The following is a 25,402-nucleotide window of genomic DNA, read 5'->3' as shown; positions in this document are numbered from 1 at the left end:
CCTCCCATTTAGCCCGCAAACCCCTTCTCCCAGAGTTCTGGGCCGAGGTACAGGTGGTCCCCCTCCCTCTTGTGCAGCGGAAAGCAAACTAGCAGATTTCACAGGAGCCCCCAGGAAAGCCGGAGAAGGTGAGATCAGAAGCTACTGGGACGGGATCTCAGAGTACTGAATCCAGCTGGTTCTAGCTGCTTTTTCTTGAAGGCACCAAGTGCCACTACCTGAACCCAGCTACTCGCCCTCGCCCTGAGGCCTCAGGAGCCCCAGGCAGCAGGCAAGGATGAGGACCTTAGATCCTGGATCCGCTTGCCAGCTCCAAGCCGCACCGCAGGGGCGGAGGGGGTGGTGGGCGTGGTCTGTGAGACGGGGGCGTGGTTGGGGCGGGCCTTCAGCCCCCCCGCCCCCGAGTCGCCCCCTCCCCCGGCCGGTCCGCAGCCCCGCCCCGGCCCCTCCCTCCGGCCTGTGCGACGGGTCCGGCGGCGGCGCCGGCGCGGGGACAGGCGGAGGCGCGGGACGTGGGGCGGCGCCTCGGGCAGGGCCGGGCGGACGGGCGCTGGCAGCGGGGGCAGCGCCGCGGGCCGCTCCGAGTGGCTGCAGTCCGGGCCTTGCCCTCCCATCCTGCTCCCACGCCGTGAGTGCGCCGCGCGGGCCCCCTGGGTGCGTTTGGTTCCCCTGTGTGTCGGGGTCCGGGTCCGGGTGCTAGCGGCGGTGTGTCGGTCCGAACGCCTGTGGGTGGGGGCGCGGATGCTTTTCAAAAGCTGTTCCAGTCTCTGTCCACGTGAGGCGTGTCCGTGTCTGTGAGAGCAGCGGGGGGATTCTTTGGGCTGTGGCTGCTCACGTGAGGTCCATGTTTGCGGGCGGTGCGGTTGGGGGGAGGCGCGGGTGGTTGGGTGATGGTTCCTTTTAGGAGCGCGGGTTTTGGGAGCCAGTGTGTGTTGGCGGAGGGTACTGAATGCTGCGGCCGATGGTGGTGGTGGGTGGGTGGGGTTGCTGATTGGCACTCTGGAATCTTGTGGCCCCGCTTGTCCGAAGGGTTCCTTTCTCCCTGGTGCAGACGCCTCCACCCCTGTTCCCTTCTCCGTCCTCCTGGGGCACCAAGAAGCCCACCGGCCAGGATGGAGGACATCCTTCCTCCGCTGCGGGCACTGCTTGCTGGACAGGAAGCTTCCTGCAGAGGCTGTTTCTTGTAGGAAAGGACCCCTCTAGTTCTCCCCGAGCCTGGGCCCCGCCTGGAAGACTCCAGGCCCCTCCCTAGTTCCCACCACCTTCCTCCTGGACTTGGTTTCAGAACCTGGGCCGCAAACCTGCAGGGACAGATGGTTGCAGGTTGGAAGGGCAGGCTGCACCCCAGGGAGGTCAATATGACTAAAATCAGGCCCTGTGCATATTCCTGGTGTGGGAGTCCAATGTAGACCGCAAACAAACAAACAAACAAACAAACAAACAAAAAACAGGACTTGCCCCAGAGGGAAAATAGATCTGAGATTTCAGGGTGGGTGCAGTGGTTATCGACAGCCACCTTGTGCAGCACACCAGTGCATATCTCCTAAGCAGGGCTCTGGTTTGCTGCAGCATGCGAATGGGAGCTGCAGGCCTGACAGGTGCCCTGCCTCTCTTGGCTTGGATGCCGGTGAGAGAGCGCTTACAATCTTATGCTGTGGGAAAGCTATCTTGTGTTAAATGGAGGACTCCTTGGAACTTTGTTCCTTTGTCTTGTTACTGTTTTTGATTTTGCTGCTCTTTGGTGAAAGGGACCTGCAGAGTTCAAACAACTCCCCTGTCACCAGTGTCTGTTGAGGACTTTCTATATGGTAGTTACCAACTCAGCTACTTAAGAGACTGTCATTTCTGCTAATAGAACTTGAGGGAAAGGGATCATGGTTGGGATAGTCCCACCTATGTTCAGAAAACACGAGTGCTGTACAGAAGAGTGCTGAGAGTGAATGCCAGGGGTGACTTACACTCAGAAAACATTTACTTTGGAAAGCCAGGGGAGGGGTAGCCTGTGAGCACCCTCTAACATGCTTAGCTTTGTGATGGAAATTAGCAGTCAAATCTTCAAGCTAGTTTGAGATGGGATTTCATTGTGGGCACATTGCAGTCTATAAGAGCCTTAAATTTGAAAGGGAGCCTTTGGAATCCCAGATTTTGAGAACAAGGAAACCCTCTCCCTCTCATTTTACAAATATGGGTATGGGGTAAAAAGATGCTTAGACTTACCTTGTGTAGTGGAGTTAGTGACAGGACTAGATCCTAAATTTCATGACTTTAAAAGACGGTGGTGGCACACATGCCTGTAATCCCAGCACTTGGGAGGCAGAGGTAGACAGATTTCTGAGTTCAAGGCCAGCCTGGTCTACAGCACAAGTTTCAGGACAGCCAGGGCTACATGGAGAAACCCTGTCTCAAAAAACCATTTTTTTTATTAAGAAAAAATTTTAATTAAAATAGAATTACATTGCTTTGTCTCATCCCTTTCCTCCCTCCATCACCTCCTAGTTACCCTCCTTCTAACCCCTCCCATGCTCTCCTCTCAAATTGATAGCCTCCTTTTCTTTGGTTATTACTGTTACATATGTGTGTGTAAATATATGCACAAGTATGGGATCATGGGGACCCCAGCCCCAGTGGATACATCTCTTGACTTTTTAAACTTGAGCACAAAATTTTGCATCAAGGATGTATCATAGCTTGTACGTGGAGATAGAGAATAGTCAGAGTTGAGATTACGAGGGTCCCAACTGATGAGGCATGGTGAATGGTGGTACCTTTTAATGGAGAGGAGAAGCATAGCAGCAAGGAAACGTCGGGAGGAAATGAATGCAGTTTGGGACAATTCCTGTTCATCATCAAGGCAGAGGTGTCCAACAATGCAATTATGTGCACAGGTCTGAGATTCAAGGAAGTCTTCAGCACAAGGCTTTGGGGGTTAGAACTGCATGGGAATTAAGACTGTGGGAAATAATGAGATTACCCAGACAGACTACATAAACAGAGAAGAGACCCTGAAGCAAAACCCTACGGACTTAAACATTTAAGGAATGGGGGGGGGGGCACCAGTGCAGTGAATGGAGTACTTAGATCAGTGGGTCACAAAACCATGGGGTTCAGGTGCTGCCCTTTTGAGGCTTACCTGCTCATACTGCTATTCTGTTTGTAAATGCTTCATATTTCTGTCCTTTCACTCAGCTTTCCCAAGGCACCTGTCAAACTCACGTTTGTCACACAAGATCCAGCTCAAACACCCCTTCCCCTGGAAGCCTTTTCCGTTCTCCACCAGGTTAGATCCTGCCTGCCCTAGCAGTCTGAACTTGTCGGTGTCATGGTTCCTATCACCACGTTGTCCTTGTGTGCACATGTCAGTTTCCCACAGGTGAAAGGTATGCAGCTACTCGACCCTACTTTGTGTCTCTAGTTCCTAGATGAAGTGCTTGGCCTAGAGTGTGTCCAGGGACATCTGATTGAATGATCCATGTACTTACTCTGTCAGGCATTGCAGGGGGAGGGAAGGGAAGAGTTGCTCCGCTTTAAGGGCTTTCCCTCATCCATTGTTGTTACTTTTCTTTTGGAGAAAGCCCAAAGGCTACAGCCTATAGACATTTGTTATTTTTCTGAACCTCAAATGATCAAATATACCTAGAGGCTACTGAGGAGGAGTGAGTCATTTTAGCAAGTGAGCCTAGCCAACTCCCTCCACCCATACACACCTCTACAATGCCTGTGGTCACCTCCAGTTCACAGCTGTGTAAATCTTGTACACTGGGAATCTAGTGTGATTGGAGGAGAACGTCATGGGGGAAGTTGGATGTTGTTTGAGAATTTGGAAAACCTGAAAAGCTTTGAAACATGTTTTTCCCCATCTATGTCAAGGATCCCATTTATTCAGCACTAGCTATCTTGGTTCAAAATCAGCTTCTTAGCTCTCCGAATTTGACTTTTACAGCTCCCAGAAAGCACCTTACTTGGAGCTAGAGCTGCTTCTTTGGTGGCTTTAAATGATGGGGCATCTGACATTTCACAGTGAGGATCACTGCCTTGATGGTAAGGGTCTCTTCTCCCTTTGCCTCCAAATATCTTGCTTCCTCTCTGCCATTCCTGTCTCTCATACCTTCCCCTTCTTCTTTGCATCTTTATATCCTGAGCCCTTATCTTAAATGTTGGCACTCCTGGGGGCTAAGTTGTAGGCCCTCCTTTCTTGCTCTACCCTGGTGTCATCTACTTCATTGTGGCTTCGGGAATATCCCTACACCAAAGAAATCTAAATCCATGTCTTCTCTTTCCCGTACTTCAGGTTGCCTTCCCAGCTGAGAGCTGTTCCACTTGAACTGTGTCCTATGGGCACCTTGGAGTCATTGTGTTAAACACTGGACTTAGCACCCTGTCACCCAAACTCTTCTAGTTCTCAAGCTAGAAAACTAGTAACCATTTCTAATCCTTTCTTCTACCTTGTCTCTTCATATAGTACCAACCAGTTACCAGGTTCTATTTGTTTCTCCCTGTGGAAACTATTTCAGCCTCCCCTGGTAACAACTCTCTTCAAGCCAGTCTCTTAAACTTCCACTCTTGACCCCTCTGTTTTCCACACAGCAATCAAAAAAATCTACTTTTGTCATTCTGGGCTTAAACCCCCCCCCCCCCCCCTCCAACCACCACCAAACTTTTCTTTTGCACTTTGGATAAAGCCTTAATCCCCTAGCAGGGAAGGGGTAAAGTCTAAAGTCCTTAATAAGGGCAACAAAGCATGCTGTGGTGTAGCCCATGCTTAGCTCTGCATCTCATTTGTTAGCCCTCTCCTGCCACAGTGAGTGATGCCGCTCCCAGAGGCAATAGGTACCATGTGCTCTATAACTTACCCATCTTCAATCTCCATTCCTCTGGGCCCATCCCTGCATCGGGTCCAAGTTAGGGAACTTACTTTGTGCTCCCAGAGCAGTCATGTCTCCCTGTCACATTCATCACCACACTGCATTGCAGAAATCTGTTTATTTGATTGTGGAATCCATGAAAGCTCAGCTGTGTCCATTTATCTTTGTATCGCTGCAGAGGTGTCCAGTGAATGCTGAATGAGGAATGAAGTGCCTCTGGGACTGAGCCGTAAAGGATGTGGGTGGGATAAGGGACAAAGACACCCAAGGAGGGTACAACCTAGCTCTGTGTCCAAGATCCTCCTAGTTCTGCTGTGATAAGTAGCCCACTTGAGTCGGGCCTGTTGGAGGTCTGTGTCTAGAACAGAGGGGTGACCCAGGAGCAGTAAGACCTCAGGGAATCAATCTAGCGAACCCTAGATTGAGGCTGGGGTATGACCACAGCAGATGTGGTGTCTTGTGAATCTGGGTGGGAAGCTGAAACAGGAAGGGAAGGGAGGGAGGAGCTATTGGTCCTTGGATGTAGCCCAATTCCGGCCTCTGTGTGACAGGCTGGGAGATCCCCAGGGTTTAGAGAGAGGTGGAGCCTAATGGCCAGCCGCCCCAGCCAGGCTCAGCAGGCCACTAGTGCTCTATGTCTCAGCCTTCCCATTTACAGTTTGAAGCTTCAGTTTGCCTTCAGCCTTCCTGTCTCATCACCAGCCTCTCTCCCTCCCTCCCTCCCTCCCTCCCTCCCTCCCTTCCTCCCTCCCTCCCTCATGATGCCCTGGTATTAAGTGCCCCAAAATGCCAGTGCTCATATCAGCAGAGGGTTTTCTCAAGCAAATCCTTCCTTTCCTTCCCACACCCACCAGCACATACACTCAGGACAAATGCACTTCAGCCCTCCTGCTATCCCTCCCCAAACCTGAAGAGGCCTCTGGGCTGTCATTCATTCATTGTCTTTAAGATGTCCATGGTGCATCTGGCTGGGCACAGCAGTGGTGACCTGGTCCTACTCACTGCCTGTTTTTAAGCTTCTTCATGTATAAATTTCTGTCATGGACTGTCTACATCTGCTTTGTGAACTTCACTCATTCGCTCATCATTCTGGCCTGCCTTCTACCCTAACCCCTCCACCACAACCAAACCTAGTGAACAGCCTAGTCTTCAGCCTATTTCACCCCACCCCTCCCCCACCACTGTCCACTTTCTATCCTAAGCTACTCTATCATCCTTTCTTACTGCTTTAAGGGCCATTAATATGCCAGTGATTCCAAATCAATAACAAACCAGAATTCTCTCTTGAGCTCCTGTATTCTGTTTCTCATTTAACTGTTCCACCTAGACATCATGTTATATATAGTTCAAACTTAGCATGCCCGGAACAGAATGTCCCAGACAGCCTCTTATTTTTTTCTTTTTTTTTTTTATTATTAAGAAATTTTCTATTCATTTTACATAGCAAGCACAGACCCCCTCTCCTCCATCCTCCCACCCCCAACCTTCTCCCCAACCCACCCCCCCATTCCCACCTCCTCCAAGGCAAGGCCTCCCATGGGGAGTCAGCAGAGCCTGGTACATTCAGGTGAAGCAGGTCCAAGCCTTCCCCTTGAACCAAGGCTGTGTAAAGTGTTTCACCATAGGCACTGGGCTCCAAAAAGCCCGCTCATACAGCAGGGATGGATCCTGATTCCACTGCCAGGGGTCCCTTAAGCAGGTCAAGCTACACAAACTATCTCGCCTATGCAGAGGGCCTAGTTCAGTCCCATGGAGGCTCCACAGCTATTGGTCCGAGTTCATGAGTTCCCACTAGTTTGGTTTGGTTGTCTCTGTAGGTTTCCCCATCATGATCTTGATGCCTCTTGCTCATGGAATTCCTCTTCTCTGTCTTGTCTGGACTCCTGGAGCTCAGCCTGGTGCTTGCAGATTAGCCTTTTCTGTTTATTCACGGTCTGCTATTTGCTCAGTTGAGAACCAGAGGAGTTGTTCAACGCCCCTCTTTTCCTCTGGCATCCAGTCCATGACACTGTCCTTCTAATTCAATCTTATACACAGTATTCGCATCAGGACCTTCCTGCCTCTAACTCTATACACCGAGGTACCTCAAGAGCTGGGGTAGCTTCCTGACCAGTCCTCACTCCGCCCCTGCTTCTGTTTCTCTGTGATTTCTCTTCATACCAGAAGAGTGTTCAGGTTTGTTTTCATTTATTTGTAAATTGCCTCATCCCTCTGCCTACCTTAGGGTAAAGTAATATTCTTAATGCTCTTGCTGTTATTCACTTTGCTTTAAGCACATAGTCCATTTAAGTATGAGCCTTCTCCTGAGAATGCATTTACTTTTTTTTACATTTTTGCTTCAGGCCCCTCCCTGGGCTCCCCGTCATTCCTGCCCGTACCCCCGCCCCCCCTATGACGCCATTCAGTTAAGAGTTTAATTTCCTATTACATCATTTTTCTTCCCTTTAGTCCTTGCCACCTCTCGGCAATTACGTATTTACTTATCACTTATAATACTTTCTTCTTGTTGTTATGTGTTTTTGAGACATGATCTCTCTACATAGCTCTGGCTATCTTGGAACTCACTATGGCCTCAGACTCATAGAGTCTGCTGTGCCTCTGCCTCCCGAGTGCTGGGATTAAAGGTGTGCGCTATCAACCCAGCTACTTATAATACTTTTTAACTATCTGCCATCACTTCCCCACCTTTGCTCAGACCCTTCCAGTGTCTTTGTACAGTAGGCACTTAGTAAATAAATATTTCAAATTAATCATCAAATTTAGTAAAGATAGATCATTCTTAATGTCAGACTCCTGGCTAAGTCCTAGAAATGGAGAAGTAAAGTAGTACGCCTGCTTTCAAGAATGCTGCATATGAAGGGAGCAGAGAAGTAACAAAATTATAGTGTAGGGTAAGGTCTAGAATGGAGGACATACAAGGACTTGAGGGACAGGGGTAGCGCCCAACCCAGACTTTGGGAGATCCCAGAGGAACTTCCTAAAGGAAGTGACATTTACATGAAAACCAGGAAGGGGACAAGTTTCTCAGGCAGAAGTGGACAGAATGTGTAACTACAGAAACAAAGAGAACATGGAGTTTTCTAGGAATTGAAACCATTATGACAGATCATAGATTGTAAGACCAGAGGTTGAGTGGGAGGTATGAACAAGACATTGCTCAGCCTTTGGGGCCGGTTAAAGACTTTATCCTCTGGACAGTGGAGAACCAGTGAAGGAATTTAAAAGGAGTAATGGTAGGGATCAAATCTACCTTCAAAAACTCACTCTGGTTAGAAGAGGTGGTGGATGGGAAGGCACAGGCTGGGTGAAACGAACACCAGGTGCTGCTTTCTAGTAGAGAACTCAGGGCAGCCTGAGATGGGAGCAGCAGCTTAGGATTTGAGAGAAAGGAGTGACTGGGAGTCATCCTTAACCTTAATACTGACTGGTGTGGCCAAGAGTGCAACCCCAGGCAGTTGTGCTAAGTGGTGGGTCAGAGCGTGGGGAGGGGGCTACCTGAAATGATTCTTGGAGGCTGGTTGGAGGCACTGAGCAGAAAAGAGTTGGGGTTGTCATTGAAAAAGCTGTTCCTGTACTGTGCACTTGACTTGTACCCTCTCAGGCTCTTAAAACAAGCATTTGAGATGGGAATTAGTATATGCATTATTATGAATTAGAAACTGAGGTCTGAAGAATGATCCAGAGTCACCAAGATGGCAAAAGAGGAGCTTTAAAATCCACTGTAACCCTAAATCTGTGCTCTGAAATAGTGCCACGCTCCGGAGTCACTCCACCCACACACTTAACCCTGATCTTCTAGCCTCCACCTTGTCCTGTCCCTGGCAGGGAAGAAAGGGGCACATTTCTCTGCAGGGGATCGGGTGGGGAGAGGGAGTGCTGGCCTCCCTGCTGCTGACTATTTCTCTGTACACAGGCTGGTGTGAGTGGTAGGAACCATCTGTGGTCACCATGGCAAAGAGGGAGGACAGTCCTGGCCCGGAGGTACAGCCAATGGACAAGCAGTTTCTGGTATGCAGTATTTGCCTGGATCGGTACCGGTGCCCCAAAGTTCTGCCTTGTCTACATACCTTCTGTGAAAGGTAAGGGGGGGGGCTACCTGAGAGGGGCAAGGATCCTGCAGCACCCATTGCCCCAAAGGGAGATGCATGTTATAAATAAAGGGAATGTGCACATATGGGAGGAAAGGACAAGTGAATCCCGTCTTGCAGAAGATAAGGATTTGGTTCTAGTAAGCTGTGAGAGAACCAGGAACTCTGAATACTGGGCCAGAGTGTTGCCTAGAATCAGGCTTTGTTAGCTCTGTCCTAGATCACAAAGCAGCCAGAGGAGAAATCAGACCATGCTGAGACTCTCAACCAGCACTAGAACCAGTATAGTTTATGACTTATGGAAGAAAAAGTGGATTTATGAAGTTAGGTTTGTTTTTTCCTGCCTATTCTGAGTCTCTAGGTGAAAGCCAGCCCTTCCTAGCTTCTAGGCTTCTATGCATTGTGCCTTCATTCTGCTAATATTTCTTTACTGAGTAACTGCTATGTGTCAGACCCAATACAAGTCATTGAATGTGCACCGGGGAGCAAAAAAACAGACAGGATTTTATTTTATTTATTGAGACAAGGTCTCACAGTGTAGCCCTTGAAATCCTGGAATTCACTATGTAAGGTAGGCTGGCCTTGAACTCATAGGCATCCACTTGCCTATGCCTCTCAAGTGCTGAGATTGAAGGCATACAGCACCATACCCATCTCTACAGACATGATCTTTATGATTAAAGGGTTTGTAGTAAAGTGAGGGAGGTAGCAATCAAATAATCATAGAGCTGGATTGTGAGACCCGTGAATTACACTCACAGTAAGTTCTGCAGATACAGTACTAAACTGTGTGAGCTTAGTGATCTGTTATAGTCTGGAGAATCCTGTGCATTCCAGGGATAAACAGGAGTTAGGTAAAGGGAATTTAAGAGTAGGCTAGGCAGAGTGGAAAGCTCAGCAAGGCCATGTAGCCTGGGGAATGTGTTGGATGAGGGGGCCTATGAGAGGCCCTGTGTAGCTGAAGCAGAGTGAGTGATTAGAAGTGGTCTAGTATGAAACTGGATAGGGAAGTGGGCTCGGTATGCCTATTAGGAAATTTGTGTTACCTGACAACCACTCAAAGCCTTGGCATGGTTTTCTTATGATCACATTGTATTTTGGCAGCGTTTTTCCTCTGGCCTCCTCTCATGGCTGTACCTTAGAAGCCCTAGTCCCCAGACCTTCTCACCAGTATCTCTCCAAACCTTCCATCTATCCCCTGCTTTCACTAAACCTAATCCTGCTTCCCTGACAGCCCTGCTCTTTGAAATTCCAACTTTATTATCTTCTTCATTTATCAGTGAGCAAAGGTCTCAGCCTTCCTGCCCATTCACATTCTCCCAGCAGCCTGTGGACCTCACTACCCATTCGTGTCTTAGTTCCTGATGTCCATGGACATCATCGACTTTGTCTGAGCAGCACTCTCCTAACCACCACTCCGGTCACGTCATCCATCACCTAGAAACCAGCACTTCTGTGACTATGAACTCCAGCCTGCCTCTCCTAGCTCCTGTCACCCTGCCACTGCTGTGCTGTCTTTGACTTGATCTACAGCCTAGCCTCCTCCACTACTCCCTTTCCTCCCATGTGCCACCTCTACCCTGGCTTCCCTTTCTTTTCTATCTATCCTCAGTCCTTCAGCTGATCATCTGACTGTCCCTGGCCCACTTCCCTCATACCTTTGTCCTTTGCTAAGCCCATGTCGTAGAATTTCAGTGCTGGGTCAGAGCTGTAACTGGATGCCTCTGCACTTTGTTGTATGCCCAGATCACTGAGCCTTCTTGGGGGAAATTAGTGACTGCTTACAGTGGGCCATGCACTTTCTACTTGATTTACATGTATTGATTTACTTAAGATTTTTTTCTTTTGTTTGTGTATGTATGAGTGGATGCATTTTTCAGGTGTGTAAGTCCACGTGCATTCACGTAGAGACCAGAGGAAGATGCCAGGTGTCTTCCTTTATTGTTGTCTGCCTTATTGTCTTAAACAGGCTCTTTCATTGAACTGGAAGTGCATTGTTTGGTTAGGTTGATAGGCTTCTGGGATCTACAGTCTCCATCCCCCCAATACTGGAGTTATAGGCACATCAGCTGTGCCTGGCTTTTTATGTAGATGCTGGAGATTCAAACTCAGACCATCATACTTGCACACAACAAGCACTCTTACCCACTGAAACATCTTCCCAGCTCCAAAAGATACATTATGCGCATTTTAGAGACAAGGAAACTAAGGTTGAGAATCATTTAGTTATTAAGGAGGGTAGCCAAGGCTACACAGCATATAAATAACTCAGAGATGTGAGAGAAGAGAAGGATACTGGCAGTAGAAAAATCGGTGCCTTAAGAAGTAAACAGATCTGGGTGTGATGGAATACCCCTTTAATTCCTATCACTTTGGAGGCTAGAGGGGCTGTGTAGTGGTACTTTGTCTCAAAGGGAAAAGATATAAAATAATAATAATAAAAAGAAGAACATAGAGTAAAAAAGAAACCAGAGTGCCGGGCGGTAGTGGCACACGCCTGTAATCCCAGCACTCGGGAGGCAGAGGCAGGCAGATCTCTGTGAGTTCGAGGCCAGCCTGGGCTACAGAGTGAGTTTCAGGACAGGCTCCAGAGCTACACAGAGAAACCCTTTCTCGGAAAACAAACAAAAAACCATCCAAACAAACAAAGAAAGAAACCAGAGTGTGCTGGTGAGTGAGGCCGGTGGGAGGAGGAGGTGGAATCAAGGCCTCTGTGCAGCCCAGGCTGGCATTGACCCTCAGCCTCGGCCTCCTGAGTGTTGTGATTACAGCTGTGTGACATCATGTCTGGCTTAATTAGATTTTTTATTTGGTTGATTGTTTTTATTTATTTATTTTTTAAATCCCAACAGAAGTTTTCCTTTCCCTGCTCTTCCTCTGTTTCTTCCCTCTACCTCCCCTCCCATCCACTCCTCCTCTTCTGTTTCTCTATCTGTCAGCCATGGTATATCAAGTTGCAGTGAGGCTAGGCACCTCCCCTTCTACACTAGTGAGCTTTAAAGAAAAATATCTAATTGTAACATATAGGCCCTCTGCGCATATGTTACAATTAGAGTCTTTTTAAAGCTCACGAATTGTATGGAGAGTGAATTTTAAAGGAGCAAGGGAAGAAGTCAGACCATTTGGAAATGATGGCCATCCAAGGATGTTTGACAAATAGGAAGGTGTTGTCCATCACTTACAAGGTGCATTGTGGGGCAGAGCTAGAATAGTGGGATGAGAGCCATCGGGGACAGATTGGGGCAGATTTCTGAGTCAAAGAAGTGACAGTTGATGAGATGGGGGTGGTAGTGGGAGCATGGGAATGGACAGATGAGGTGAAGCGAAGGAAAGGTTCTTCGATGGTAAAGAAGTACGGATGAAGAAACCATAGTGGAGGTGGGTCATCTGGTATGTGTCAGAGCCACTGAGATGGTGCAGAATGTGAGGGGGTGAGAATCTGTGACAGAAGAGCAGTCAGGAAATGGACTTCAGTGAATGGAGAAACAACTCTTCGGTCCGTGCAGACAGTTGCAAGATGGCGTGGTGTAGTCAGAAGAGAGCAGCTCCAGAGGAGCTGCAGACACATAGAATGTTCTAGCTGAGAAAAGGGAGGACACACTCAACCCCACCTTCTGGCCCTAAGGAATGTGGAGCATGAAACAAAAACCACTCTACTGGGAGGGACTTCAGGGAGAAGTAGGTCACAGAGACACCAGTTAATGTTTGTAAAGCACTTAAGATCATACCCGACACATAATGTTTGTTACATTTTAAATAAGAACAAAAGGTACAGGTGAGCAAAAGAAGAGCCTGGGATACAGGGCAATTTGCATTGTGAGTATCTTTCTTGCGTAGATCCATGATCTCCAGCACAGCTGCCTTTAGTCTGGAGTCTGTTTCTAGTAACCACTGTCCTCCCCCTCCCTCTGGTGACTAATCCCAGCCACCGTCACTCCTCACCCCCCCTTCTTCACTCTGTGGTGGATCCTGCCTCAGGCAAGTTAGGCACCCTTATTCTGCCTTTGGCCCTGTGCTCCTCTAAAGCCACCCTTCTCTGTCCTTTCCCTCCATCAGAGGATGGGGTCCTTGCCTCCCCTTTAGGCCAACCAAGCTTCTCTCCATCCCCCGCACATTGTCTTACTGGCTTCCTGGTCTCTCCCATCGCTCCCTCGCTACTGCTAACTTTTCAGCTTGGAAAGAAGCTCAAAATTCCCATAATAGTGGGCCAGGGATGCAGCTCAGTGGTAGGTTGGGTAGATGGTAAAATTAAAGTCCCCCTTATTAGCACAGAAAAACTATTCTCGTGTCCCTGCAGCACCATCCAGTCCTTCAAGCCCCCCTACTCAACTACCCAGCTCCCCCAACTACCCAGCCCCCCACTCAACTATCCAGCCCCCCTCAACTACCCAGCCCCCACAACTACCCAGCCCCCCAACTACCCAGCCCCCCAACTACCCAGCCCCCCACTCAACTACCAAGCCCCCCACTCAACTACTCAGCCCCCCAACTACCCAGCCCCCCACTCAACTACCCAGCCCCCCCACTCAACTACCCAGCCCCCCCACTCTACCCAGCCCCCCACTCAACTACCCAGCCTCCCCACTCAACTACGCAGCTTCCCCCCCACTCAACTACCCAGCCCCCCCACCTACCCAGCCCCCCACTCAACTACCCAGCCCCCCCCACCTACCCAGCCCCCCAGCATTCTTCAGCTTGTATCACCCAGACTTTTCTCCCACTGCCTTCGCCGCCATCCTGTTGCCTTCCCAGTCTCCTCACGTTCTCCAAATGCAGTGGGCACTTGCCACTCCTCAGCCGCTTCCCACCCTCGTGACTCATCCCTCCTTCTGTACTGCCCGGACACTGTCACTCTCCCAGCCTCTGCCCTACCCACTGCCCTTGTTCATCTTCCCTGAAGTCTCTGTCCCCCTCTTACCACTGTCCGCATCCTCTCTGATCTCATCCTCCCTCTTGGCTACTGAGGCTGTCTGAATGTTGATGTCCCCCACCTCTGTCTCTTAACCCCCCTTCTCCCCAGTGCTGTTCTCTGTGTGTTTCCTTGTGATGTTATGTCACCATCATTTTCTCAGATGCCAGTTAAGAATAGTCTCCCACCCTACACCAGGCGGTGGTGGTGCACGCCTGTAATCCCAGCACTCAGGAGGCAGAGGCAGGTGGCTCTCTGTGAGTTCAAGGCCAGCCTGGTCTACAGAGTGAGTCCCAGGACAGCCAGGGCTGTTACACAAAGAAACCCTATCTGCAAAAAGCAAACTAACTAAATAAAAAGAATGGTCTCCCTCACTCTCCCTACCTACTCATCATTGGTGGCTTTCCTCTCTCCTTTTTATTTTCTCTTCCTCCCTACATCTAATCTACTACTGCCCAGGCTGGCCTTGAAATTGAGTCAGTCCTCTTACTCGGTCTCCATAGTACTGGAATGATAGGCATGTGCTGTCACACCTGGCCATGTTTCTTCAGTATAAATTTGTTCCCTCAATCCAGGTCTATCTCACCTCCTCCCTGGAATAGTGTGAGTGTGTTGGTGAAGCACAGGCTTGCTCTGCATTTAAAACCAGGCTCCAGTGCTCACTAGCTTGATTGCTCTGACCACTTAGCCTTTATGCACCTCCTCATATAAAGTACAGAGCATGGCATCCAGCACACGTGTCCTGCAGTGTGTGGCCGCCTGCCGCCGCTGCTGCTGGGATCCACTGCTAGGCTCCTCCACTTTTCTTGTCATGCCTTGCTGTCCCCGTCATGCTAAAGTGCCTTCTGTCTCCTTCTTCCTCTCCCTCCACCTTTCTCTGCTTGGCCCAACAATTACCTCTCCACACAGATTTTCTTTCCATCACTTCTGAAGTCTCTTCTGGCCTCTCCACCCACCTGAGCCACACGCCTTTCCTCATGACCTCATCTACTATGCTCTTTGTACATCATGCTTTAGAGGGCCAAGTGCTGTACATTTAATCCTCCTTACATACGTGTAAGCGGGCCTTTTACACTTAATGCTCTGAATTCTGTACTGTTTCCATCTTACAAGGGAAAAGACCTCAGCTTGTGAAAGTAACATGTCAGGGGTCACACAACAGATTTGGTTCCTGGCTAGGGAATTGCACCGAGGCACACTAACTTAATCTTTAAACTCTAATTCTGTGTCTTTGTTTTTCCCTCTGAAGACTAGAACTATTTTAAAGGCTGGCACTACACTATGTTTTATTTTTTTATCCCCAGAGCTTGGCACAAATTTGGCCAGAATAAGCAGTCAGTAAATGTTTAATGTGTCGAAGAGGACAGGAGTAGCAGGATGAGAAGGGATTGTTACGTATTTTCTTGAGGAGGTTTGGTAAACACCTGTGAAAGGTGAGCCTGTGTTTGCTCAAGCAGAGGAATGTAGACATGTCTGTTCTTAGATAGACCAGCAATGTATTTCTGCTCAGTCCTTAGAGGCCTTTTAACACCTGCTGGCCAATGAGGCCTGTGTGTATATGCACTCCACACAAAGCAGTTTCAAAATGAAATATTAATGGTACATCTTTGTAAAAGGGGTTAGGCACCTATGAGGGGTGCTTGTGCTCCCCTGCTTTGACTCTCCCTTCTCTTTGGCCAGATGCCTCCAGAACTACATCCCTGCTCAGAGCCTGACACTGTCCTGTCCAGTGTGCCGGCAGACGTCCATCCTCCCAGAACAGGGTGTCTCAGCCCTACAAAACAACTTCTTCATCAGCAGCCTCATGGAGGCCATGCAGCAGGCACCTGATGGGGCCCACGACCCTGAAGACCCCCACCCCCTCAGTGCAGTGGCTGGCCGCCCTCTCTCCTGCCCCAACCATGAAGGCAAGGTGGGCCCAAGCGAGGCCCAGTGAGGCCAGGACTTGGGGTGGGAGGAGAAGGAGAGGTGACGAGGGTAGGGTGGCGGTGGCCGTGGGCGGGTGTTCTAAGGGGTAAAGAGGGCCAGAGGGGAGGGGACAAGGAAGTGTAGTGTCTGGCTGTTGCCTCATAGGAGCCCTTGTACCGCCAGACGATGGAGTTTTACTGTGAGGCCTGTGAAACTGCCATGTGTGGTGAGTGTCGTGCAGGGGAGCACCGGGAACATGGCACAGTGCTGCTGCGGGACGTGGTGGAGCAGCACAAGGCAGCCCTGCAGCGCCAGCTGGAGGCTGTGCGAGGCCGGTAGGCATCTTCAGGGCGTCTGGACTGTTGCCTCAGCGGGGCAGGGCAGGGGCACCCGGGAGGGGAAGGAAGGGACCCGGGAAGGACAAGTAGGCTCTAGAAAGTCAAATAGGGGCTCTCCCAGAGGGCAGTAGTAAGGCTGTCTTTGAGAAGGACTAATCTGGTGAGGGCACCCTCCAGCAATCCTGGTATGAGATGTTTCACCTCCTCAGATTGCCACAGCTCTCTGCAGCCATCGCCTTAGTTGGGGGCATCAGCCAGCAGCTGCAAGAGCGCAAGGCAGAGGCCCTGGCCCAGATAAGTGCAGCCTTTGAGGACCTGGAGCAAGCCCTGCAGCAGCGCAAGCAGGCTCTGGTCAGCGACTTGGAGAACATTTGTGGGGCCAAGCAGAAGGTGCGTCGGGTCACCCTTGCCAACCATGGTCTGTGATGAGATGATCTTACTGCCTCCATTGTCCACATAAGGTTTCCTTTTCTCCAGCCTCTGTTCTGCCTCTCAACATGGTCTGTCATAGCTGTGGTCATCTGCCTCCCTTTCCACACAGTCTGTCATAGCTGTGGTCATCTGCCTCCCTGTCCACACAGTCTGTCATAGCTGTGGTCATCTGCCTCCCTTTCCACACAGTCTGTCATAGCTGTGGTCATCTGCCTCCCTGTCCACACGGTCTGCCACTGCTGTGGTCATCTACCTCCCTGTCCACACAGTCTGTCACTGCTGTGGTCATCTACCTCCCTGTCCACACAGTCTGTCACTGCTGTGGTCATCTACCTCCCTGTCCACACAGTCTGTCATAGCTGTGGTCATCTGCCTCCCTGTCCACACAGTCTGTCACTGCTGTGGTCATCTGCCTCCCTGTCCACACAGTCTGCCACTGCTGTGGTCATCTGCCTCCCTGTCCACACGGTCTGTCACTGCTGTGGTCATCTGCCTCCCTGTCCACACGGTCTGTCACTGCTGTGGTCATCTGCCTCCCTGTCCACACAGTCTGTCATAGCTGTGGTCATCTGCCTCCCTGTCCACACGGTCTGTCACTGCTGTGGTCATCTACCTCCCTGTCCACACGGTCTGTCACTGCTGTGGTCATCTGCCTCCCTGTCCACACGGTCTGCCACTGCTGTGGTCATCTTCCTCCCTGTCCACATGCATCTCTGTGTATTTCTTTCCTGCCATGATATTACGAGCTCACCAGTGTTCACAGCAGCTTCATTTTTGCCAGTTTGCACATCCACTCCATCTCCTCTTCTTTCACAGGTGTTGCAGACACAGTTAGACACTCTGCGCCAGGGTCAGGAACACATTGGCAGTAGCTGCAGCTTCGCGGAGCAGGCATTGAGACTGGGCTCTGCCCCTGAGGTATTGCTAGTGAGAAAGCACATGCGAGAGAGGCTGGCCGCACTGGCGGCTCAGGCCTTCCCAGAGAGGCCACATGAGAATGCACAGCTGGAACTGGTCCTTGAAGTGGACGGATTGCGGAGATCGGTGCTCAATCTGGGTGCACTGCTCACCACCAGTGCCACTGCACATGAGACAGTGGCCACTGGCGAGGGCCTGCGTCAGGCACTAGTGGGCCAGCCTGCTTCACTCACTGTCACCACCAAAGACAAAGATGGGCGGCTGGTGCGCACAGGCAGCGCGGAGCTGTGTGCAGAGATCACTGGCCCCGACGGCACACGCCTTGCAGTGCCAGTGGTGGACCACAAGAATGGCACATATGAGCTGGTGTATACTGCCCGCACAGAAGGTGACCTGGTCCTCTCGGTGCTGCTCTATGGACAGCCAGTTCGTGGCAGCCCCTTCCGCGTACGTGCCCTGCGACCCGGGGACCTTCCACCTTCCCCAGATGACGTGAAGCGCCGGGTCAAGTCTCCCGGTGGTCCTGGCAGCCATGTGCGCCAGAAGGCAGTGCGTAGACCCAGTTCCATGTACAGCACTGGTGGCAAACGGAAGGACAACCCGATTGAGGATGAGCTCGTCTTTCGTGTTGGTAGGAAGGCCAAGCACAGAGCCAAATGAAGGCCAGTGGGAGGGTTGGATGAAGACTGCAGGGAGGGCCTGATGGGGCCTAGGGAGAGGTGGTGGGGGCCAGCTCAGGCAGGGGTCTCAGTGCGGAAGGGAGAGAGGTTCAGACTGATGTCAGTTAATTTGTGTTTTCCTTCTCGTCTCTTACCCACAGGCAGCCGTGGAAGGGAGAAAGGCGAATTCACCAATTTACAAGGGGTGTCTGCCGCGAGCAGTGGCCGCATAGTGGTGGCAGACAGCAACAACCAGTGTATTCAGGTGAGCCTCTTTCCCTAGCTCCTTCAGTACCGGAAAGGATCCGCACAGCACAGCCTCGGGTCGCCTCCCGAAGAGCCAAGCCTCAGTTAGAACCTGAAGAGCAAAGCCGCAGTTAGACCATCTTTAAAGAGCACTGAATCCAAGCCCCTCTTGCCTACCTACCCAGGACCTTCAGTCAGAGCCAGGGTTCTTGTGCTTGTTGCCTTTGCTTCCCAGGCCATGCTAAGGCCGTGTGAGCTCCTAGATTGGCTCCTTCTTCCTCTCTGTCTTTTCTTGAGCTGTCTGCTGGCTGGTGTACTTTATCTTAGTGGTCAGGTTGCAGGTCTGCCCTTCCCTGCTGTCTTCCAGCATACCAGTCTGGCTCCGGGGTAAGTTATCTGCCTGGAGAATGCAGCTATCTGGTCGACTAGAGAATTCAAAGGGAGTGCCTTTCATCAGCTCGAGGGTGGCACACAACCTCCAGTGGTTCTGTACCTGCTTTTCTTTTCCATGTACCTCACACAGCTGATTCAGACATCAGTCATACTCAGTGCTCATGGTCTCTGATGTACTGCAAGCTCCTTGCTACAACCAAGAAACGTGGTTTTCCTACTTTCTATTCCCTGCAGAAAGCACTGATCCTAGCACAGTGGGTGTGAGTGTGGTAGACAATGTAGTGATTGAACGCTTGGGCTCTGAAACCAGATACCTCAGCTTGAATCCTGGCTCTCCCTGTACTAGCAAGTCATGTGACCCCTTGGCACTGTAGTTAACTCATGTGTAAAATTAGGAAAAGCGTTTTTCAGGATTGTTGGGAGTATTAAATGATGTAATGTAGTATACCTAACACCTAGCTGTTGTTAAAAATATCATTGTCCAGGTATAGACTATAAACAAAGGCAAGGAGATGGGAAAGTGCTGGAGCAGGACGATCACATCCCATTCTGGCTGCAAGAAGCTGGCTATTAGGAATTTGGAGTGGCTGAGGTCAGATTGTAAAGGGTTTTAGAAGTAATTTTTAAAGGTGGAATTTTGGTTTTACCCTGGGAGATTAGCTACTGTGTACCTCAGTTCTTAGAAATGTATTATTGTGCAGCTACACCTTAACCCGAAGATCCTTCCTTTAAAACAGCTATACTTTTAAATTTCTTAACACTGCCTGAATAGCCTTGTCTTGAGTCCAGTTCTGCCTTTCTGGTTACTCTCAGCAACTCCCTGACCTGGCTCCACCCAGCAGAAACCCTGGAAGCCAGATTCTCAGGCCTGCTCAGGAAGGGATTTGGGACCAGCCTAGATGATGAAGGGGGTACTTGGGAGTTCTGGGGTAACGCTGGGATTCTATTCAGGATCACCTTCTACCTTCCTCTCCTTTCTTCCCTTTAGGCCAGAAATGCTTTCTAGCACAAAGGTTGAGATTTCGGGACAGCTGTCCTGTTGTTCACACATACAGAAAAGCTGGTGCTGCTTGACCCTCTGGCGAGGGGTTGTGAGAGAGGCCTGGCGTAGTCCTCTCTTCCAGACACCTGCTATCTGAAACCATCCTTGCTTCTTTTTCCTTCCAAGTCCACCCTGATGTCATAGCTGCTGGAAGCCTGTTCTTGGATTCCAGAGCTGAGTGCTTACCTCTCTTACTCCGGACGCCTCAGGACTGATGTGGGCTGAGCTCACATCTATAGGAAATGACTCCCCCACTTTTCTCATGAGGCTTGGGGGTCCTTGTGAGCTTGTCCTATAGTGCAGGGTGGAACCCTACTGACATTGCACACCTGCCCAACCAGAAAATACTTCGTGATTTTTGAATGAACAATTTAATTTGTAAATATCTAGCATCGTGTCATTGTCTTAGTCCAAAAACTTGTTGGCTCTTTCTGGGAACATCCCAGCATGCCGATCACATTCTTCTGTCTTCTCCGCTGTGGTAGTTTCCACACTTCTTCCCTGGGTTGGTTTGTCGTTTTTTATCTATGTTTTATCTTTTTGTTGTTGTCATTTTCTGTTGAGATCCTTGAAGTCAGAGATCTACTTAATGTTACCATGGTATAGGAGAGAGATGCAGGGGCCAAAATGAAAGGCCAGTGAATTCTAGTGCTGTGAAGAAAATAATGTAGCAGTTTTTACTGAGTATCGAATGTCACGGGAGAAGGGAATGGGATGGAGAATGAGGACTTGATGGGCTGGGTTAATGGTGTTCTCATTAAGAATCAGGCCCAGTGTTAAGTTGTTGAGTTCACTTTTATCCCTCTTGAGTTTTGAGGTTACTGTGTGGCTTCCAAATTGATCTCTCCGTCAAGTTTAGACCTGAGATTGAACTGGAAGGTTCTTTGCTCGGTTGGATGCATCCTGGACACTAGAAGCCATATACAACTGAAAATGCAGTGACAGACAAAACTGATGCAGCACCGACTCCAAATATGGCTCGCATGCTTAGAAGGGGTGGGCCACAGATATGCAGCCACAAAGTGGCAGTTGTTATAAAGAAAGCTATAAAATATAGACTGTAGGGCCCCAACTTTACATGTATGTGCTGATTTAAATAAAGTGGAAACTCTGAAGAAATGACCTGGAAATTTTGGATCTCTAGAGATAAATAAGAGTTGGCTGTTTAATAGGGGGTGTGAGAAAGGATGGGAAGAATGAGGCTTTCCAGACCCTCCCCACCATTGAGTCTGGGTTGAAGCTGCCAGGATGAGAAACGGCTGCTGGACTACCTCACTGCTGATGCAGCTGTTCATTTTAGTCCCCTCACTTCCATTCCTTACCCTGTGGTACTTTCTTTCTCCTAACAATTTTGACTTTGCGTAGGACCAGTGCAGAGTGCTGACTGACCAGGTGAGGGCTTGCTACACAGTCATGAAGGTGATGTGCTGTGGGAGGAGGGGTCTGGAAGACCTATCCCCGGGTGGCCATGCAGGAAAAAGCAGGGCTGAACTGAACAGCAAGCCCGAGGCACAGAACTTGGGCTCTCTGTGGTAGCTTCTTGGCTCTGATCCATCCTGTGTCCCCAGAGGCCGTAACAAAATGGAGTCTATGAGAATTATGCAATGAGTAATGGAGCTGTTAAGTTAGAAGATGTGGTTTGAGAGGAAAAGAAGATTAAAAGAGACGCTTTAGCATGAAGAGATCTTTAGCATCTTGAGAGGCTAAGGTGGACGAGTAGGAGAAGGGGAGATGGAAAGATTCATTCTGGGTGAGTCACTGGAGAGTTGGTATAGTGATTAAGAGCACTGGCTGCTCTTCCAGAGGACTAGGGTTTGATTCCCAGCATCCACATGGCAGCTCACAATTGTCTGTTACTCCAATTTCCAGGAATCTAGTGCCCTCTTCTGGCCTCCATGGACACCTGGCACTGGTGGTGTACAGAGATACATGCAGGAAAAACATCCATGCACATAAAATAAAAACCTTTAAAAAATCCATTTTGTCCAGAAGAAAGGCTGCCTTTTAGCCCACAAGCCGAAGGGAACAATCCTTGTGGGCTTTTTCTTCTCACCTGCCCTTTTCCACTCAGCCATGCGATTCTGTGGAGTTTTCCTCCTGTATCCCTCTTGAGTCCATCTGCTTCCCTCTCCATTGCTCCCTTGGTCCACACCGTCGTTCCCTCTCCTCTGGATCCCTGCTACAGCTTCTAACAGTTGGCCACCTTCCAGTCCTGTCTCTTTCCTGTTAGAATACCTTTGTAAAAGCAGATCTGCCACTCTCTGGCCATGGCTTTCCAGTGGCTTCTCATTATAGCCCGGGTGAAATGTAATTCCTGTTGACTACTCCAGCCACACTAGTGAGGTCCTCAGACAGGGTTCATGCTAGCCAGACTCCGGACCTTTCAAAAATGGGTCTCGCTGGGTCATAATTGACATCTTTACAGGCTGTTAGCTCACATGTCTCCTTCTCTTGGTGCCTTTCCCCGCTGTACCCTTGGTCCCATTTGTGTTCTCACACCCCCCTTCACACCCTACTGCAAGTCCTCTAAGGTATCTCTCACGTGACTCCTCTGTACCCCTGGCATGGTGTCAGCAAGTGTTTGTTGAATGACTGAATAAATGGGATCTTGCTAGGACCCAGCTCCCTTTCCTCTGTACCCACAGTGTTTCCCCTCCTCCCTGCTCCCTCCCTTGCTCCTCCACTCCAGGTTTTCTCCAATGAGGGCCAGTTCAAGTTCCGATTTGGGGTCCGTGGGCGCTCACCTGGGCAACTTCAGCGTCCCACAGGTGTGGCAGTGGACACCAATGGAGACATTATTGTGGCAGACTATGACAACCGTTGGGTCAGCATCTTCTCCCCCGAGGGCAAGTTCAAGGTGAGAAATTACTGTTGCTGTACTTTGAACCCCTGGTGACCTGCTCCACTGACCATGTTAGGTCAGGGCCTAAAGTGAACTATCACCAACTCAAGGTTCTGCTTTGCTACCAGGCTGGGACATTATTCTCTACAGTACTAGTCAGGATAAAGTCCCTTATAGTATGCCCTTCCTACAGACCAAGATTGGAGCTGGCCGCCTCATGGGACCCAAAGGAGTGGCTGTGGACAGGAATGGACATATCATTGTGGTGGACAACAAATCTTGCTGTGTCTTTACCTTCCAGCCCAATGGCAAGCTGGTTGGGCGTTTTGGAGGCCGTGGGGCCACTGACCGCCACTTTGCAGGTATGAGAAAAGAACCCCAAGATCCAGGCTCCAGTTCCATAGAATTTCCCAGGGTCCTCCAGCTGTGAAGACCCCTTCTATATCTTGACTCCAATTCCCCTTTCCTAACATCTAGTTCCATCCTATCAGAGACAGGATAGCCCACCCTGCCCACAAGTCCTACCGTCCCCTGACTGAGTGCCTCAGCTTAAGGCTTTAAGACCTACTTTCTGTTTTCAGGGCCCCACTTTGTGGCTGTGAACAACAAGAATGAGATTGTAGTAACGGATTTCCATAACCACTCAGTGAAGGTCAGTGCCCTCCCTCCCTCCCTCCAAGATCCCTGTCCTATTGGCCCTTCCTCTTCAAAAAACTCATTTCTCCCTTTCCTCCTTCTCCCAAGCCCCCTTGAAATCCTTCATTGAACTAATAAACATTGATGGCATGGCTGCTTTGTCCCAGGCACTGTGCTAGCAGCTGGGGTTCAGTGCTGACTAAAGTACACACAGTTCCTGTCTTCTTGGCTAGAGTCTGTTAAGGAAGAGAAGACAGTCAGGAAATTACAATCAGAAGTAATAGACTCTGGGGTAGGTGCAGGGAACGGTGGGAGGGGCAGGGGAAGACCTTTATCACCAGTGGAATTAGCCAAAAAGTAGAGAAGGAGGGGGTTCCAGGCAAAGGACACGGAAGAGGTCAGGTGTGCTGATACACAGCAGTAATCCAAGCACTTGGAGGTGAAGGCAAAAGATCAGGAGTTCAGGGTCATCCTTGTCTACATGGTGAATTCAAGGACCACCTTGATACAAGGGATGCAAAATAATACACTATTAGGAAAAAAAAAAAGAAAGACACAGGAAAAGACCAGGGAAGTCAGCTCTGGAAACCATGGGTAATTCAGACTAGGTATGCCAGTGCAAGGTGAGGATGAGACCTGTGTGTCCTGTGGAGGGGCTGCCTCTCTTTTTAAGAGTGATGGGGAGTGCTTGAGTGTTCATCTTAGAAATGAACCCCTATTCACTTTAGAAAAGGTCACAGTGACACGGGCAGTGATCTAGATGAGCAATGATGAGAGCCTGGACCTTGGCACAGATATAGCAGGATATATATGGAACGGACTTGAGACAGAATCAGGGATGTGTTCGGTTGTCTTCTGTCCAGCTGAGAATGACCCATGACAGCAAAGTGGTAGCAGCATTGAGATAGAGAATCCCAGGGAAGCTGGGGCAGGAATGTCTGCTGGGCAGTGGGGTACTGTGTGTGAAATCTGGGCTAAGCTGCAGATCTGCGAATTCTCCTTGGAGCTTCACCCCACCCTCCAAGACCTTGCCCTCTGCCTGAGGTCAGGTCCCCAGTCCCTAGCCCCTTTCCCCACCAGGTGTACAGTGCCGATGGAGAGTTCCTCTTTAAATTTGGCTCACATGGCGAGGGCAACGGCCAGTTCAACGCCCCCACGGGAGTAGCTGTGGATTCCAATGGGAACATCATTGTGGCCGACTGGGGCAATAGCCGAATCCAGGTGAGTAGAGGGCCTGGGGATGACTTGAATGAGACGTTGTGCTGAGCCTCTTCTCTGCCTGACTACTTCTGCTTCTGTTCTCCACCTCTTTCCCAGGTATTCGACAGCTCTGGCTCCTTCCTGTCCTATATCAACACATCTGCAGAGCCACTATATGGCCCACAGGGCTTGGCATTGACCTCGGATGGCCACGTGGTAGTGGCTGATGCTGGCAACCACTGCTTTAAGGCCTATCGCTACCTCCAGTAGCTGCACAAGGACCCTGCTTGGCTCATGGAGGGACGGACATAGGGGTGATTGGACAAGAGGGTCTGGCTAAGAGGTGGGCCAGACCCGGCAGCACTGAATGTGGGCTGTGGGCGTGGGTGTGCCCAGTGCCCTTCCCTTCCTCCCCAACCCCACGGTTGCACTTTATTTATTCGGTTCTTGCTTTGGTGACTGGGTGGGCCTGGACTGGTCCCAAGGATGTGTGCAGAGCTTCACCTTACCCCCCTTTAACACACCCCCTTACACCCTCAGTCTGCTCTCTGCCCCCCAGCCTGGGGCCAGAACAGCCTCTTACTTCAGAACAGAAGTCCCTCTGGTTGTCTCCCTACCACCCCATACACACTGACAGAGACAGCAATACCCCACCCCATATTAAATAAACGTGTTCGCCAAGGTGTTTTTGCTAGGTTCTTGTGGGGTGGGTCTCTGAAGGGTTGGGGTGTTGATATCTACAAGCAGATAGGCAAAGGATACAGTCTCTACAAGTGGTGGAATTTTTCAAGAATATTTTTAATTGTTTTGTTTTAAATATTCATTTAATTATTTAATTGTATTAATAGGGGTATTGTGTTTATGTGTCTGTCTTATACTGCATGATTACAGTGTCTGTGGAGGCCAGGAGAGAATGTTAGATCCCCTGG

At 50.0% G+C, this 25,402-nt stretch overlaps 1 protein-coding gene across 9 annotated transcripts; it reads left to right on the top strand.

The window, feature by feature from the left end:
• The first annotated feature begins 415 nt into the window (after positions 1 to 415).
• On the top strand, positions 416 to 25,158 carry Trim3 (tripartite motif containing 3). Of its 9 annotated transcripts, none has more exons than XM_036188326.1 (13): positions 525 to 628; positions 3,187 to 3,277; positions 8,776 to 8,941; positions 15,540 to 15,771; positions 15,933 to 16,102; positions 16,315 to 16,495; positions 17,354 to 18,086; positions 18,276 to 18,379; positions 22,485 to 22,652; positions 22,831 to 22,999; positions 23,219 to 23,289; positions 24,354 to 24,494; positions 24,591 to 25,158. In XM_036188326.1, the coding sequence occupies exons 3-13, from the start codon at positions 8,811 to 8,813 to the stop codon at positions 24,741 to 24,743; spliced, it is 2,253 nt and encodes a 750-aa protein (XP_036044219.1). In that variant the 5' UTR covers positions 525 to 628; positions 3,187 to 3,277; positions 8,776 to 8,810; the 3' UTR covers positions 24,744 to 25,158. The 9 variants fall into 9 exon arrangements, with proteins under 9 accessions (XP_036044194.1, XP_036044245.1, XP_036044235.1 ...); XM_036188319.1 differs by having other exon boundaries at positions 525 to 654; XM_036188301.1 differs by lacking the exon at positions 3,187 to 3,277 and having other exon boundaries at positions 416 to 654.
• Positions 25,159 to 25,402: the final 244 nt, after the last annotated feature.

This window comes from Onychomys torridus, chromosome 1 (assembly GCF_903995425.1).
Source record: "Onychomys torridus chromosome 1, mOncTor1.1, whole genome shotgun sequence".
Taxonomy (NCBI): Eukaryota; Metazoa; Chordata; class Mammalia; order Rodentia; family Cricetidae; genus Onychomys; species Onychomys torridus.
Note: the sequence above shows the minus strand (reverse complement) of the source record. Positions and strands in the feature narration are given on the sequence as shown.

Bases quoted from the DNA above. Each gene is read 5' to 3' on its own strand.
- Trim3 (XM_036188301.1), top strand. From the start codon at position 8,811: ATGGCAAAGAGGGAGGACAGTCCTGGCCCGGAGGTACAGCCAATGGAC. The intron at 15,772-15,932 runs GTGGGCCCAAGC...GTTGCCTCATAG, and splicing joins GCCCCAACCATGAAGGCAAG to GAGCCCTTGTACCGCCAGAC. The intron at 24,495-24,590 runs GTGAGTAGAGGG...CCTCTTTCCCAG, and splicing joins GGGGCAATAGCCGAATCCAG to GTATTCGACAGCTCTGGCTC.